Source organism: Lipotes vexillifer, unplaced genomic scaffold (assembly GCF_000442215.2).
Source record: "Lipotes vexillifer unplaced genomic scaffold, Lipotes_vexillifer_v1.1 scaffold567, whole genome shotgun sequence".
NCBI lineage: Eukaryota > Metazoa > Chordata > Mammalia > Artiodactyla > Lipotidae > Lipotes > Lipotes vexillifer.
Window position 1 is genome coordinate 2,174,791 of NW_006776652.1, and position 13,034 is coordinate 2,187,824.

Here is a 13,034-nt window from a genome sequence, read left to right on the forward strand (position 1 = left end):
GGATTTATTCATTCATTCCACAGGTTTACTAGGGTCTATTCTCTACATACCGCTGTGTCCAGCCATGGTGGTCTATTCCTTTCCAAGAGGGATAAAATATTTCCCTCCCATCTCCTGCTCTCTGTTATCTCTCTAAAAAAACCTCACAACCCTCTGCCTTGTATCCCATGTCTTCTAGTCACTGCCCTGCCTCAGCTTTCATGTTGCAGGATGCACTAGTCACCTGGGCATTGGAGAAAATTATTATAACTACCACCACCACCATCACCATCATCATTTACTGAATGCTTCCTGTGTTGGCACCGACAGGCTTTACATACATGTTCTCTCGTAATCATCATTCAATAATCTTCATTCAACAAGTATTTATTAGGTCTCTACTATGTGGTAGAGACTGTTCTAGTGCTTGGGATACCATCAGCAAATAAACCAAAGATTCTTGCTCTCATGGAGCTTATATCCCAGCTGTGGGGTGGAGGCAGGAATAGGCAAAACAAACACATAAACATAATAACTAAAGAAACTGTGTGTAGCTTAGAAGGTGATAAATATGATGGAAAGAAGTAGAGAGGGATAAGGAGGCTCGGGGTGCCAGGGCCGGGGTTGGGAAGGCCTCCTTGAGAAGATGACATTTAAGCAGAGCCGGAAGGCGGTGAGGATGTGCGCCATGACTATGTGAGGGGAGGACAGACTCCGGCAGAGGGAACCACTGTGCAGAGGCCCTCAAGCATAGCTGCTGTGGTCAAGAAGCAGATGGGAGAGGCTTCCCTGGTGGCACAGTGGTTAAGAATCCGCCTGCCAAGGCAGGGGACACAGGTTCGAGTCCTGGTCCGGGAAGATCCCACATGCCGTGGAGCAACTAAGCCCGCAAGCCACAACTACTGAGCCCGTGTGCCACAACTACTGAGCCCGTGTGCCACAACTACCGAAGCCCGTGTGCCGAGAGCCCATGCTTCGCAACAAGAGAAGCCTGTGCACAGCAATGAAGAGCAACCGCCGCTCGCCGCAACTAGAGAAAGCCTGTGCGCAGCAATGAAGACCCAACGCAGCCAAAATTAAATAAATAAAAAAAATAAATTCATTAAAAAAAAAAAAGGCAGATGGGATGCCAGGAGGCCTGGAGCCAGTGAGCAAAGCAAAAATGACAGGATCGAGGTCAGAGGGGTGACAATGGGCCAGGTCATATGGGGTCTTGTAAGCCACTGTGAACTCTTTGGCTCTCACTCTGGTGACCTAAGGAGAAATGGAAGGATTTTGAGCAGAGGAGTGAACTGATCTGAACTGGAGATGTAAAGGCTCGCTCTGGTTGCTCTGTTGAGGATACGCTGGGCATTTGGGGCAGGTGTGGTGGGTTGGAGACCAGTTACGAGGCTGTTGCAAAACTCCAGGTAGAAGGAGGTGGCTCTGGCCAGCGTGTTAACAGTGGAGGAGAGAAGTGGTCGGCGACCGGATAGATTCTGAAAGCGAAGACAAGAGCGTTCTCTGGTGGGTTGGATGTATGTTGGGAGAGAAGGAGTAGTCACTGATGATGCCAGGATGTCTGGCCGACACAGCTGGGAGGCTGGGGCGGCTCTTCGCCGAGACGGGGAAGACGGCAGACGGTGTGGGTTTGGGCGAGGGTAGAGACTGGGCACTGGGGTTGGACATGTTGCCTGTGAGCGTGTCCATCAGTCACCCCAGTGGCCATGTGAGTAGGACAGCATACATACAGATGACATTTACAGTCGTGACACTGGATGAGACCACAGAGGGGGAAAGTGTAGATAGAGATGACAAGAAGACCAAACCCTGAGGCCTGGGGCATCCTGCATGGAGGGGCTGGTGGGAGGAAAACCCAGCAGAGGGGACCAAGAAGTGAAGAACTAGAAACGGAGAAGGCAGATCTGGAGTGTGTGGGTCCCAGAAACCACGAGGAGGAGGAGACCAGCCAGACCAAATGCTGCTGATGGGCCAAGAAAGTTTAGGATTGGGACTCCCCTGGTGGCACAGTGGTGAAGAATCCGCCTGCCAACGCAGGGGACACGGGTTCGAGCCCCGGTCCGGGAAGTTCCCACATGCCGCGGAGCAACTAAGCCCATGCGCCACAGCTACTGAGCCTGTGCTCTAGAGCCCGCGAGCCTCAACTACCGAAGCCTGTGTGCCTAGAGCCCGTGCACCACAACGAAGAGCAGCCCTCGCTCGCTGCAACTAGAGAAAGCCGGCGCGCAGCAACGAAGACCCAACGCAGCCAAAAATAAATAAAGAAAGAAAGAAATAGGGAAGCTTAGGATTGATGACAGATCGCTCATATTACCAGAAATGGATCTTATACCCATTTTAAGGTGAGGAAAAGGAATCTCAGAGGGAAGAAGTAACTTGCTCAAGTAATCAACTGGGATGTAAGACAAGGTCTGTGCAAAGCCAGAGCCCTGGATGCTTCCCATACCAGCCCTCGGGGCTCCGAGCGTCTGTGAACCAGGGAGTCAGCTCCCACACCCAGCAGCTTCCAGTCCCGCCAGACTCTTCCTACTCTGCAGGTCAAGTCTGCAGGCAAGCAAAACGGGATGAACAGAGGGCCACCAACACGATTTAAAACAACTTTTTACTACCAGGTGGGATGTGAGGGGCATTCCCTGTGTGCAGGTCTGCCTCTGCCCTCCTCCTTGCCTTCTAAGCAGCTGTTTCACCCACCTCAGTAGGGGCCTGGCCCCTGAGGGCATTCCAAGTTCATGGCCCCTAGTGTAAGGAATTCCAGTCCAGGCATATTTGTATTTGAATAGAAGGGCATTTCCACAGCCAGCTGGCAAAGGAGAGGTGAGCAAGGGGTGCAGAGGCGTGCACACTCAACCCAAGTCAGGGACCCTCTGTTTCTCCATTACCAGGCAGGTCTCCACCGTCCCACAGCCCTGGCCATTGCCTGCCTGTGCCTGAGACCCTGGCCACCCAGCCCGCTCACCTCGACGGGGCAGGATGACGGTTGCCTATCTCCCCCTGGTGTCGACTCTTGCAATTGCAGCTCCAGGAGGTAGAGGAGGCCATCGCCTTCCAACCAGCAGGGCCTGGAGAGCCACGCCTACCAGCCGAGCCTGGCCCTGCTCCCTCCTGGCCCTCTGGGCGTCGCCTGCCTCTAAGGGCGCGTCAAGGATCTCTGCACTCCCGACGTGGCCGGCAGAACTCAGGCCTGGGAATTAGAACGTCCGATGGATTCTCCTGACTTTACCTTGGATTAGTGGTACAGACCTGCATGTGGGGAGGAAACGGGCCCCGATCTGTTCACACTTCTGCACGCGCCCCCGCCCCCAACCTGTCCCTTTGCTAAGTCACTTGACATTGCTGGGTCTCCATCAGCCCATGAGGGCTGATGAACAAGAGGAACTTCACAACCCACTTCTTCCCTGTGTTGGTTTAGGAACTGGCTTCTTCCTGGACCTGGAGCCTGGTGGCAGTCGGGAAACAGCTCAGGCCATTTGGGGTGCACTGCAGGTTGCCCTCTACCACTTAGGTGGCGGTGCTGTGGTATGGTCAGGGCACGAGCTTTGGAACCCACACAGACCTGGGTTAAAATCCTGACTCTGCTGCTCATGAGCTATGGAATCTTTCTGTGCCTCAGTTTCCTGACCTGTAAAATGAAGGTAATCATCCCCACTGTGCTGGTAGTTGTAAGGTTTTAGTGCGATAATGTCCATAAAGCACTTATCACAGAGTCTGGCTGCATGGAAGACGGTCAGTAAATGTCACCACGGACTATATACTCGGGACCATCGGGATGGAGGGGGCATGGGAAAGAGCGCGGTATAGGGGCCAGAGCATCCGAGCTCTGGTCTCATCACTTAACATCTCTGTGTGTTAGAGCAAACCGATGTCCACAAGGTTGTGATGATACTCAAATGAGGCCTCGGGCTCCCCATCGTGGGCAGAGACCCCTGCCTGGCCCACCTCTCAGGACTGATCAGAGATAAGGACCTTCAGGACAGGGAAGGGGCTTTGAAAATTGTAACACATTCTTGCTACTGAGAGACAACCCTGCCCCCAGCACCCTGCACGTAGCTCACGCCCAGGGAGTTGCCTATTTTTCTTGCCTGTCTCTCAAGCGTACAAAGGTCTCTGCCCGCAGGGAGTTTACCTTGTAGCTGGAGAGACAGACAAGAAAACAAGCGGTGAGAACGCTGAAATTGACACCACGGGCAGGCGTAGGTGGGTTCTGTCCACTCCTAAGTGTCCAGTTAAGAAAAGCAGAATTCCCAGGAGGGAAGCTAAGTGACAGGACACCTGGCCACTGGCTTGGGGAAAGATAGACAGCGTTACCAAACCTTGCACAGTGAAGAAGTTGCTAGAACTGGAGCCCCGGGTGGTAGCCTAGGCTATTAACCCAAAAAGCCTACATACTGTGTGATTCCAACTATATGACATTCTGGAATAGGCAGACAATAAAAAGGTCCGTGGTTACCAGGGGTTAGGGAAGAGGGTGGGATGAAAAGGCAGAGCACGGGGCATTTTTAGGGCAGTGAAAACACTCTGTATGATGCTGCAATGGTGGATACTTGTTATTATACATTTGTCCAACCCATAGAATGTCCAATACCAAGAATGAACCCTAATGTAAACTATGGATGTTGGGTGATTATGATGTATCAGTGTAGGTTTATCAGTTGTAACAAAGGTACCACTCTGATGGGGGATGTTGATAGTAGGCGAGGCTTTCTGGGGGAAGTCTCTGTACTTTCCACTCACTTTTGCTGTGAACCTAAAATCGCTCTAAAAAATAAAGTATTAAAAGTGAAATAGACATATAATTTATCTTGAGCTGTTGTTTCTGCATCTGTAAAGCAGAGACAACCACGCTCACTCTGCCGGTCCCATGTGGTCATGGTTAGCGGCCAGACGGGCTCTAAAAACAACTGTGTGCTGGCAGGGCGTCAGGAATTCCCTGGTGATGGAGAGAGACCCTCAAAGTCCAGAAGGCATGACAACTGCCCCGCTGGCCCCCAGCCCCTACCCCAGCCCTTGCCCCCAGGAGGGCTCAGACTGCAGTGGGTACCTTGTCCCAGCAGCTGCTCCGCCAGCAGAGGCCCTCCCCACCTCCTCCTCTCCCCCCTCACCCGCAAGTCCTCAAGTGTTAACAAACAATAAAGGACATTATTACTCATTTAAAATTCCTCACAGGCTTTCCCTGAACTCCAGCCAGAGGAGGCAAGAAGTCGCTGCCGGGCTTCCCTGGTGGCGCAGTGGTTACGAATCCGCCTGCCAATGCAGGGGACACGGGTTCGAGCCCTGGTCCGGGAAGATCCCGCATGCCGCGGAGCAACTAAGCCCATGAGCCACAACTAATGAGCCTGCGCTCTAGAGCCCACGAGCCACAACTACTGAGCTCACGCGCAGCATCTACTGAAGCCTGCGTGCTCTAAAGCCCGTGCTCCGCAACAAGAGAAGCCACCACAATGAGAAGTCCGCACGCTGCAACGAAGACCTAACACAGCCAATCGATCAATCAATCAATCAATAAAATTGTTAAAAAAAAAAAAAAAAAAAAAATAGGGAGGGTGGGAGGGAGGGAGACGCAAGAGGGAAGAGATATGCGGACAGATGTATATGTATAACTGATTCACTTTGTTATAAAGCAGAAACTAACACACCATTGTAAAGCAATTATATTATACCCCAATAAAGATGTAAAAAAAAAAAAAAAAAGAAGTCGCTGCAGCATTCAAAGTTCAAGTGTTTGTCCCTCTAAACGGCTCCGACCGAGGCCGGGCAGCTACTTAAAATCCAAGAAGCCTCTGCTCATGTTCCCAGCAGACCGCCAGGGACAGACCCCAATCATACGGCAACCCCCGCTCCACCCCTCCAAAACACACACTGGCTGAATGACCTTTTTCTTTAAACCAGGATGCAAACCTACTGGACTTGCCTTTCAGGCCCCATCTGCCCCCTCGGTGGAACAGCCCACAAAGTTTTTTCAAAGAAACATTATTTGATCTGAAAAACATCTGGAACCCATTTCCCCAGCACTTAACTGGAAGCTCTCAGCCGACATCACCGAACAATTACTGAACAAACGCCCTTTTTGCCTGTGCTCTGAGGAACATCCCTGCAGACTGGGAACAGGTGGCTTTATTGAAAGGTCTGACCAGAGGTTCTGTAAACCCTGGAGCAGAGGGTATAACGACAGGAAAGGTGGCGGCGGATACAGAGGACTGGAACTGAACATCCAGGCGGGGAAGCTCCCTCACGAAGGCACCCGGGAGCAAAACATTAGCCACACATGCACTTCTCCTGTCGTCCTCTTAACAATGACAGCGACTCGCATTCTCACCATTACGAGATGCCCTTCGTGGGCAGGGTGGGGATTTGTTTTTGTGTGTGTCCCTGGCTCCTGTGACAGTGCCCGGTAGAGGGACAGGATCTGTTCCAGGGAATGGATACATACATGACACCCCAAGTCTGGACATCGGGGCCAATTCTCCGGGAGCTGGGATAACTCTGAGAGGCAACATTTCGAAGGTAAAAGAGCAGCAAAACTGGAAGGCAGGAAACCTGCCATCTAGGGCTGGCTCTTCCACTCCCCAGCTTTGGTGAGCGTGACCTTGACCTTGGGCAGCGTCCCCCATCCTGTAGTTGTGGGGATAATCCCTACTTTGCCTAGCTCCCAACGTTGCTAGGAGGACTGTGTGAAATCCTGCATGGGAAGTTTACGGCCTCAAACTCCATCTGCAAAGGCTAGAGGTGGTGATAAGCGTCGCTCCTCTTCCACCTGGTCCTGTTGTGGCTGGAGGGGCCCCCGTAACAGACGGTGGAGTGGCCTGGGCTGGGGTGGGACACAGCTGGGTGATTTTAGCAGCCTTTGACCGAGGAGGAAGGTTAAAATGACATAGGAGCAGGCTCTCTTCCACGCATGCGTCCTTGCCTGGGTGCGGGGTGCTCTCCTCACCTGCCTTCCCAGGCCCGGCTCCACCTGTCAGCCCCCGTCTCTGGTACCACCACACTGGCTCTTTCCAGATCCTCCAGAAGCCCAAACCCTTCTTCTGTGTCTTTTACCCTTCAGACTACAAAGCAGCCTCTTATCATATGACAACCTATACCATCTATTATGCTCCTGTCCACTGCCAGGCACTGGGTTACAGTTACACCTCATCAGTTCTTCCCTAAAGCCTCACTAGTACGTTGGTGAACCCCTGCCAGTAAACTCCTTACCCTGTCCTGACTTTACCTTTTTCCCCGGCTCACGGTCCCGAAACTCCTCTCCCCCTCGCTCGAGAGCAGCGCCAGGGAATTTGGCAAATCCGACGGCTCTTCCCCAGCCCGGCCCTGCAGCAGCCTCTCCCTTGCCTCTCTGACCTGACCTCTGTGGGCTGGCCGATTCTGGCCTCTCCGTATCTTCTCCCCAAGGAGCCTGGCTACCTTGAAGAATCCACCCCCCACCCCCAACCCCTGGATGCCAAAGCTAGGCCTCCAGCCCTGCCTTTTCTTCCCAGCATCAGACTGTTGATCGGCGTACTGGGTGCACGTAGGGGCCTCAGATTCAGTGATGCAAAGCTGCTGCCACTGCCCGTGGTCCCTGTAGATCCAGGCCTTCTCCTGTGTCCCTTGCTTGGGGACAGCACCAGTATTAGGGAGAGTGCCCAATCACACCCTTCGTCCCGATTATTAACAGCACCTCCCCGTTCACTCTCAAAAACGTCTTGTTTCAGTGGATGAATTACATGCTCAGCTTAACCCTTAGCCGCCCACCTGCCTGTCGCAGAAACCCAAGGGTCATCCCAACTCTCTCCTTCCCTGCAATCCCCGTTCCTCCACACTCACCAAGCTCCATGGATTCGACCTCCTTTACACCCTCAAGCTCAGGCCCCGGTCCATGCCATCGCCCTTCTGTTTCAGCAGCTGGTCTCCCTGACTCCAGCCTCACCTTTCTTCCATCCTCCCACCTGCACCTCAGTGACCTACCCAAGTGACCTTCCTGAATTGCTAATCCGATCACATCCACCAGCCTAAAAATCGAACGGTGACGCCCCTTCCTCAGTCTGGCTTCACAATAAAATTCAGACTCCACACCAGGGCCCACGAACCAGCATCTGTGGCCCCTCAGAACATGGTCCTGCCCTCTCTGGAGCCTCATCCCACACCTGGCCAACCCTGCTTCCCTGTCTGTCCCCTGCCTAGTCACCAGCACAGGTCAGCTTGGGGTCACCCCCTCCTGGAGGCCGCTCCTGGCCCTCGTGGTACCTGAGGTTCCTGTCCTGAAGCACTGACACCGCGTCCCTGCTATCCGTCCACCTGTCTGTCTCCCCACCTTAGACTTGGGAGCTCCGTGACGGTGCCCTTTATCTTTGAATCTCCAGCACTAAGAGGGTGCCTGTGTGTTCCATCAGTATTTGTTAGTGAATCATTTCATATCCCCGGCACCAAATTGCGTGTGGGCGGCTGTCCCAGGAGCAAATGCACTTAGCTGCCCCGGCACGCGTGCACGCTCCCTCTCGGCATCTTTTCCTGAACGAGCCGGGTGGGCCTGCCTCACCCATCAGGGGCTGCTCTGACCAGAACTACCCTGCGTGTCGGCACCCTGTGTCCTGCCTCTGCTGACAACTTCGTGACGGCAGCAGCTCCCATTTTTCTGCTCTGTGCGTAAAAAGAAGGATGAGAGGAGGGCCGGGGAGCTCCGAGGTCTCTTTCATCAAGGAGCGTCTGTGACTCTACCACACGTGGACGTCTCCAGATTTCCAGGGCTCTATAAGATTTGTGCCCAAACTTGTGTCTCTCCCTTGGGCTGCCAAGGGCGGGGAGGTGGTCCCCAAAAGGCAGCCACAGAGATGCTGCAGGCCCAGGGTGACATGGGGACGTGCCTGCCCAGCCCGGGAGGAGGACACTCAGGGTCACCAGCTTTCTGGGCAGGAGAATAGGGCTGAGCCGAGTCTGACTGGAAAGCCGAGGGGCTGCAGGAAGGACAGCTGTGGTCTGCGTTCCTTCCTTCTAATGCAATGCACGTTCCCCACGTAACAGCAGTTTCTTCCCTTCTAAAGGATTCCAGTGGGTTAAATTCAAGGTGAAGAATAAACCCCAGTTAAGAAGCTTCTCAAGGGCCTTTGAGTCTTCACTGGCTTGAGAAGGGATGTGTTTTGAGATGTTTGCCTCTTAGTGTTTGTCACAGCACCAGGGGAGAAAAGCTTCCTCTTACCTCAGCACCTCTCTCAGCCCTCAGCGGCTGTCGGCACCAGGACCATCCACATTTTCCTGCACTACTTTGCTTTCTCGGGAGCCCACCTGACCTCCTCTTCTCTCTCGGCTTCCTCCTACCCACCCCAGACCCCATCCACCCTGGCGGAGGAGAGACTAGTGCTGACCCGGCATTCTGCAGAGGTGCCAGGACACCCGGCAGCTTAAAGTGCAAACCACTGGGCTCACACACCTCAGAGCTCCCCCTCCAGAAGGCGTCCGTCCACCTGCCGTTCATGCACTCCTTCATTCATTCATTCGTCCACCTGGCCACCCAGTCAGCCAACACGGGGTCTGTGATGCTGGTAGGGACTGTGGGTGGTTCAGAGAAATACAACACATGGTCTTGCTTTCCTAGAGCTTATAAACTGGTTGATGCTATGGGAGATATGAATAAGGAATACAAGACAGAGGCAAGTAAACACTGGGTTTGGAGGGTAGGGGAAAAACGCTTGGAGAAAGAAGAGACCTGACCGAGATGGGGGTGGGACCCAGAGGCAGGCAGTCAGGGAAGGCTTCTTGGAGGAGGAAGCATCTTGGTAGGGGCAGGGTGTCCCAGAGTACAGGGGCCAAGTCTGGGGAAGTGGCCTGAGCAATGGTGTGCAGGCAGGAAGACCCCTGCTGGGCACAGAGACGCTGTCCCCTGACCTCTGGGCCCCTCCTTCCAGGGCTTCGGGGCTTGCTCGGTGGGCGGGCTCCCTGAGCATGTCCACTGGTAGTTGCTGCTTTGGTGGCATTGCTTTAATCCCCTTTGAAGCAAGGCACTGTTCCCACATAGCCAGTCACCAACCTCTCGCTTTTTCCATCAGGCCCTGGCCCAGAGGAAATGCCTTCATTTTCTTCTCTGTTACTAAGGACTCAGGCTCCCCCGCCCCCACTTTTGAGGGGCCCTGCACCTTCTCTTGTTTTTCCTACCCAACATCCTTTCCCCCTTCTGATAACCTGCACCTTGATTCTCCTTTGGGGGAACCATCCTCTTCTGCTCTCAGCCCTTGTAGATTAAGTGGGGCTGCCCAGAATCACTGTTTGGGTCAGGGATGGTCATGTAATCCAAACAGGACAAGTCTTGGGACCTTTAATGGTTGGATGGGGTCAATCTATTGCCAGTGGGTTAATAAACTAGTAAAACATAACTCTGAAGATGATGAGGTCATCTTTGGCACCACAAGGAAAGAGTCTATTTCCAAAAAAAATGAGCACAGAAAAAAAGTAGAGAAAAGGGACAGATAGATTCCTGGTGACGTTGTTTGAGCACCTGGATCCAGCCATGCCTGAAGTATTCCCTGGAGTTTTCAGTTTGTGAACCAGTAATACCTTCCCTCTCTTTTGGCACAAGCCAGTTTGAGTTGATTTTTGTCACTTGCTACTAACAGTCTTGACTAAAGAAATACTTAACTTGATGAGCACACTAAATGAAATGACACATGAATAGTCTCCAACATAAATTAAGTACCACATGATAAATGGAAGCCTTTGATACTCTAGCTGAACCTGCCTTCTCAAAGGGCAAATTTCCATAAACTTTAGTTCTATAGCAGTAGAATACTACTTTTTCTTTCTTTCCACCACTCTGACCAAGCCGTCCTTTGTGGAATCTCTGCCCTCCTTGGATTTCTTAACCTCAGCTCTGCATCCTTCATAAATCTCCAGGTTTTCTCCCCTGCCCCACCTCTGAGCTGAGACAGGATAGGAGATTTCAGGATCTGGAGGGGGTGATATCTTCTCTGCGTTTTGTGTCCGTACCCCAGGACAATCAGTACCAACTAGACTGGATCAAATGCAAAAGCTTCCCAAACTGGCTTTAAACTTGTCTCTCCTAAGGGCACCAGGTACTCAGGAAAGTCTACACTGCCATCTAGTGGACATCTGTAGCAATATCACATGGGATGGAGCTCTTGGCTTAGACTCCCTCTTGGGACAGTCACTGGACTGTGAAAGAATTTGGTCCAAACTCTTCACTCCTTAAGAACAAGTAAATTAAGGGTGAAGGCGAGAGTCTTGTCCCATGGGACAGCATTATACTCTTCCCTAGAGGATTAGGCTCCTACCCTGCTCCTGTCCTGAGTTACAATCACCGAGGCTTACGTTTCCTCTGCTTGTCCTGCCTCTCCAGGGGTGTGACCCAGCCCAAGGGTTTCCGGTGGGGAGGGCTGACGTGTGCGTGTGTGCACGTGCATGTGCACGCGTGTGCATGTGTGCCAGGCTTGGGAGGATTGAGGGAGAGGACACCCAGAAGGCCTCTTCATGACTTGCTTGCTTAGCCTCCCAGAGGAAAGGATGTTTGTCACGGTTACAAACACAATAGCCTGTCAAAGCTTCACGTTCTCAGCCTCATAAATTGAGACATATCACCACTTATTTGTTCCCTGATAGTGAAAGGCAGTTAAAGAAAGAAAAATCTCGGGAATTCCCTGGCAGTCCAGAGGTTAGGACTCAGCCTTCTCACTGCTGGGGCCCCGGGTTTGATCCCTGGTCGGAGAAACAAGATCCTGCAAGCCCTGAGGTGCTGCCAGAGGAAAAAAAGAAAGAAAGAAAAATCTTCCCCTCTGCTTCCTAGTAGTCTGTGCAGCTCCCCACCCTAGAACCTGTTATCTAGGTATACCTATGTTGACAGCTCCCAGGCTGGACCGACAGAAGGGAGGAGCCCTCTGTGGACTCCCCCTGCCACGGTGAACAGAGGGGACCAGGAAGCTGACCGCACTGTGCATGTGGTCACGTCCCGACCATGACCCTTCTGTCTCCACGCATTCGTGGCCCGAGTCCTGGACACATCACAGTCCTTGTGCCTAGGTTGACACGGGCACCTCTGACTAAAACACGCAGACAAAGCAAGGGTCACCCTCCACCCCTGACACTTTGGGGGCTCAGTCTAGAGTCAAGGAAGAAAGAAACATTGACCAGGACACTGGAGCAGCTTCCCCAGCAGCTGCAGCCCCGTTTCCCACTCCCCAGCGCCCTTCCCCAGGTTTACCACATCCCCAAGCCAAGGGAAGCTTCCAGAACAAGATGGTACCAATCATTTCCCAGCAAAAGGAATAGTTATTTACAATTCTTAAAATGTTTCTATTTTTTATTTCCTACACCTCGGGGCAAACTTCTGAGCGAGTGTCATATTGCGATGCCCCGAGAGTCAGGGGCACTGACCTCTGCTTGTTTAGCCTACGTGAGAGGCGCTGCCAGTTAAGAACCAGGTCCCTCCCCATCCAGATCACGCTGAAAGCCCAGCCACTCTGCACCCTGAGAAGCAACTCCCCACAAGCCCCTCTCTCCTCCTTCTCTCTGCAGACTCCAAAGCACACCCTGGCTGGTCACCACGTTGACTGAGGAGCCAGACTCATGGGCCCAGGAGATGGAGAGGCCCCGGCGGAGCGGCCCCTGAGCCCCACCAAAGCTCCCGCCCGCAGCCCTCCTACCCACCCCACCCTCCTCCAAGGCGGCAGGGCTGCTCTAAAGAAGGCACGTGCTTATGGCAACGGCCATCTGGTACCACCAAAGCCAACTCTGCACGTGGCTTCATGTCACCCAGATGAGCAAACCCAGAGGAAACCCAAGACCCATGACCCTCGCATCCGGCCAGGCTGGCTCACTCACGTCCAAGGCCCCAGGGAACTTGACGATCGGCTCCGTCCTGTAGGTGATCTTCTGTCTGTAGTTGTTGCATTCTGGAACAACCATGCAGCCGAGGTTCCCCAACTCTGGGTAGAAAACCTTAAGGCCCCTATGGAGAGAGGGAGGTGGTTGGCCCATGTCAGGATATTAGGGGAGCCCGGGGTGCGTAAGGCTTCAGTCTGACCTGTGTAGCCTAAGAGTTACTTGACCACTTGTGCCTCAGTTTCTCTACCTGTAAA

At 53.1% G+C, this 13,034-nt stretch overlaps 1 protein-coding gene across 1 annotated transcript in view; it reads right to left on the reverse strand.

The window, feature by feature from the left end:
* Nucleotides 1-13,034, reverse strand: part of PEBP4 (phosphatidylethanolamine binding protein 4) — a 229,436-nt gene that overhangs the window by 196,039 nt on the left and 20,363 nt on the right. Inside the window, 1 exon segment of the mRNA XM_007450590.1 lies at nucleotides 12,778-12,904. Coding sequence (XP_007450652.1) covers nucleotides 12,778-12,904 — 127 coding nt within the window.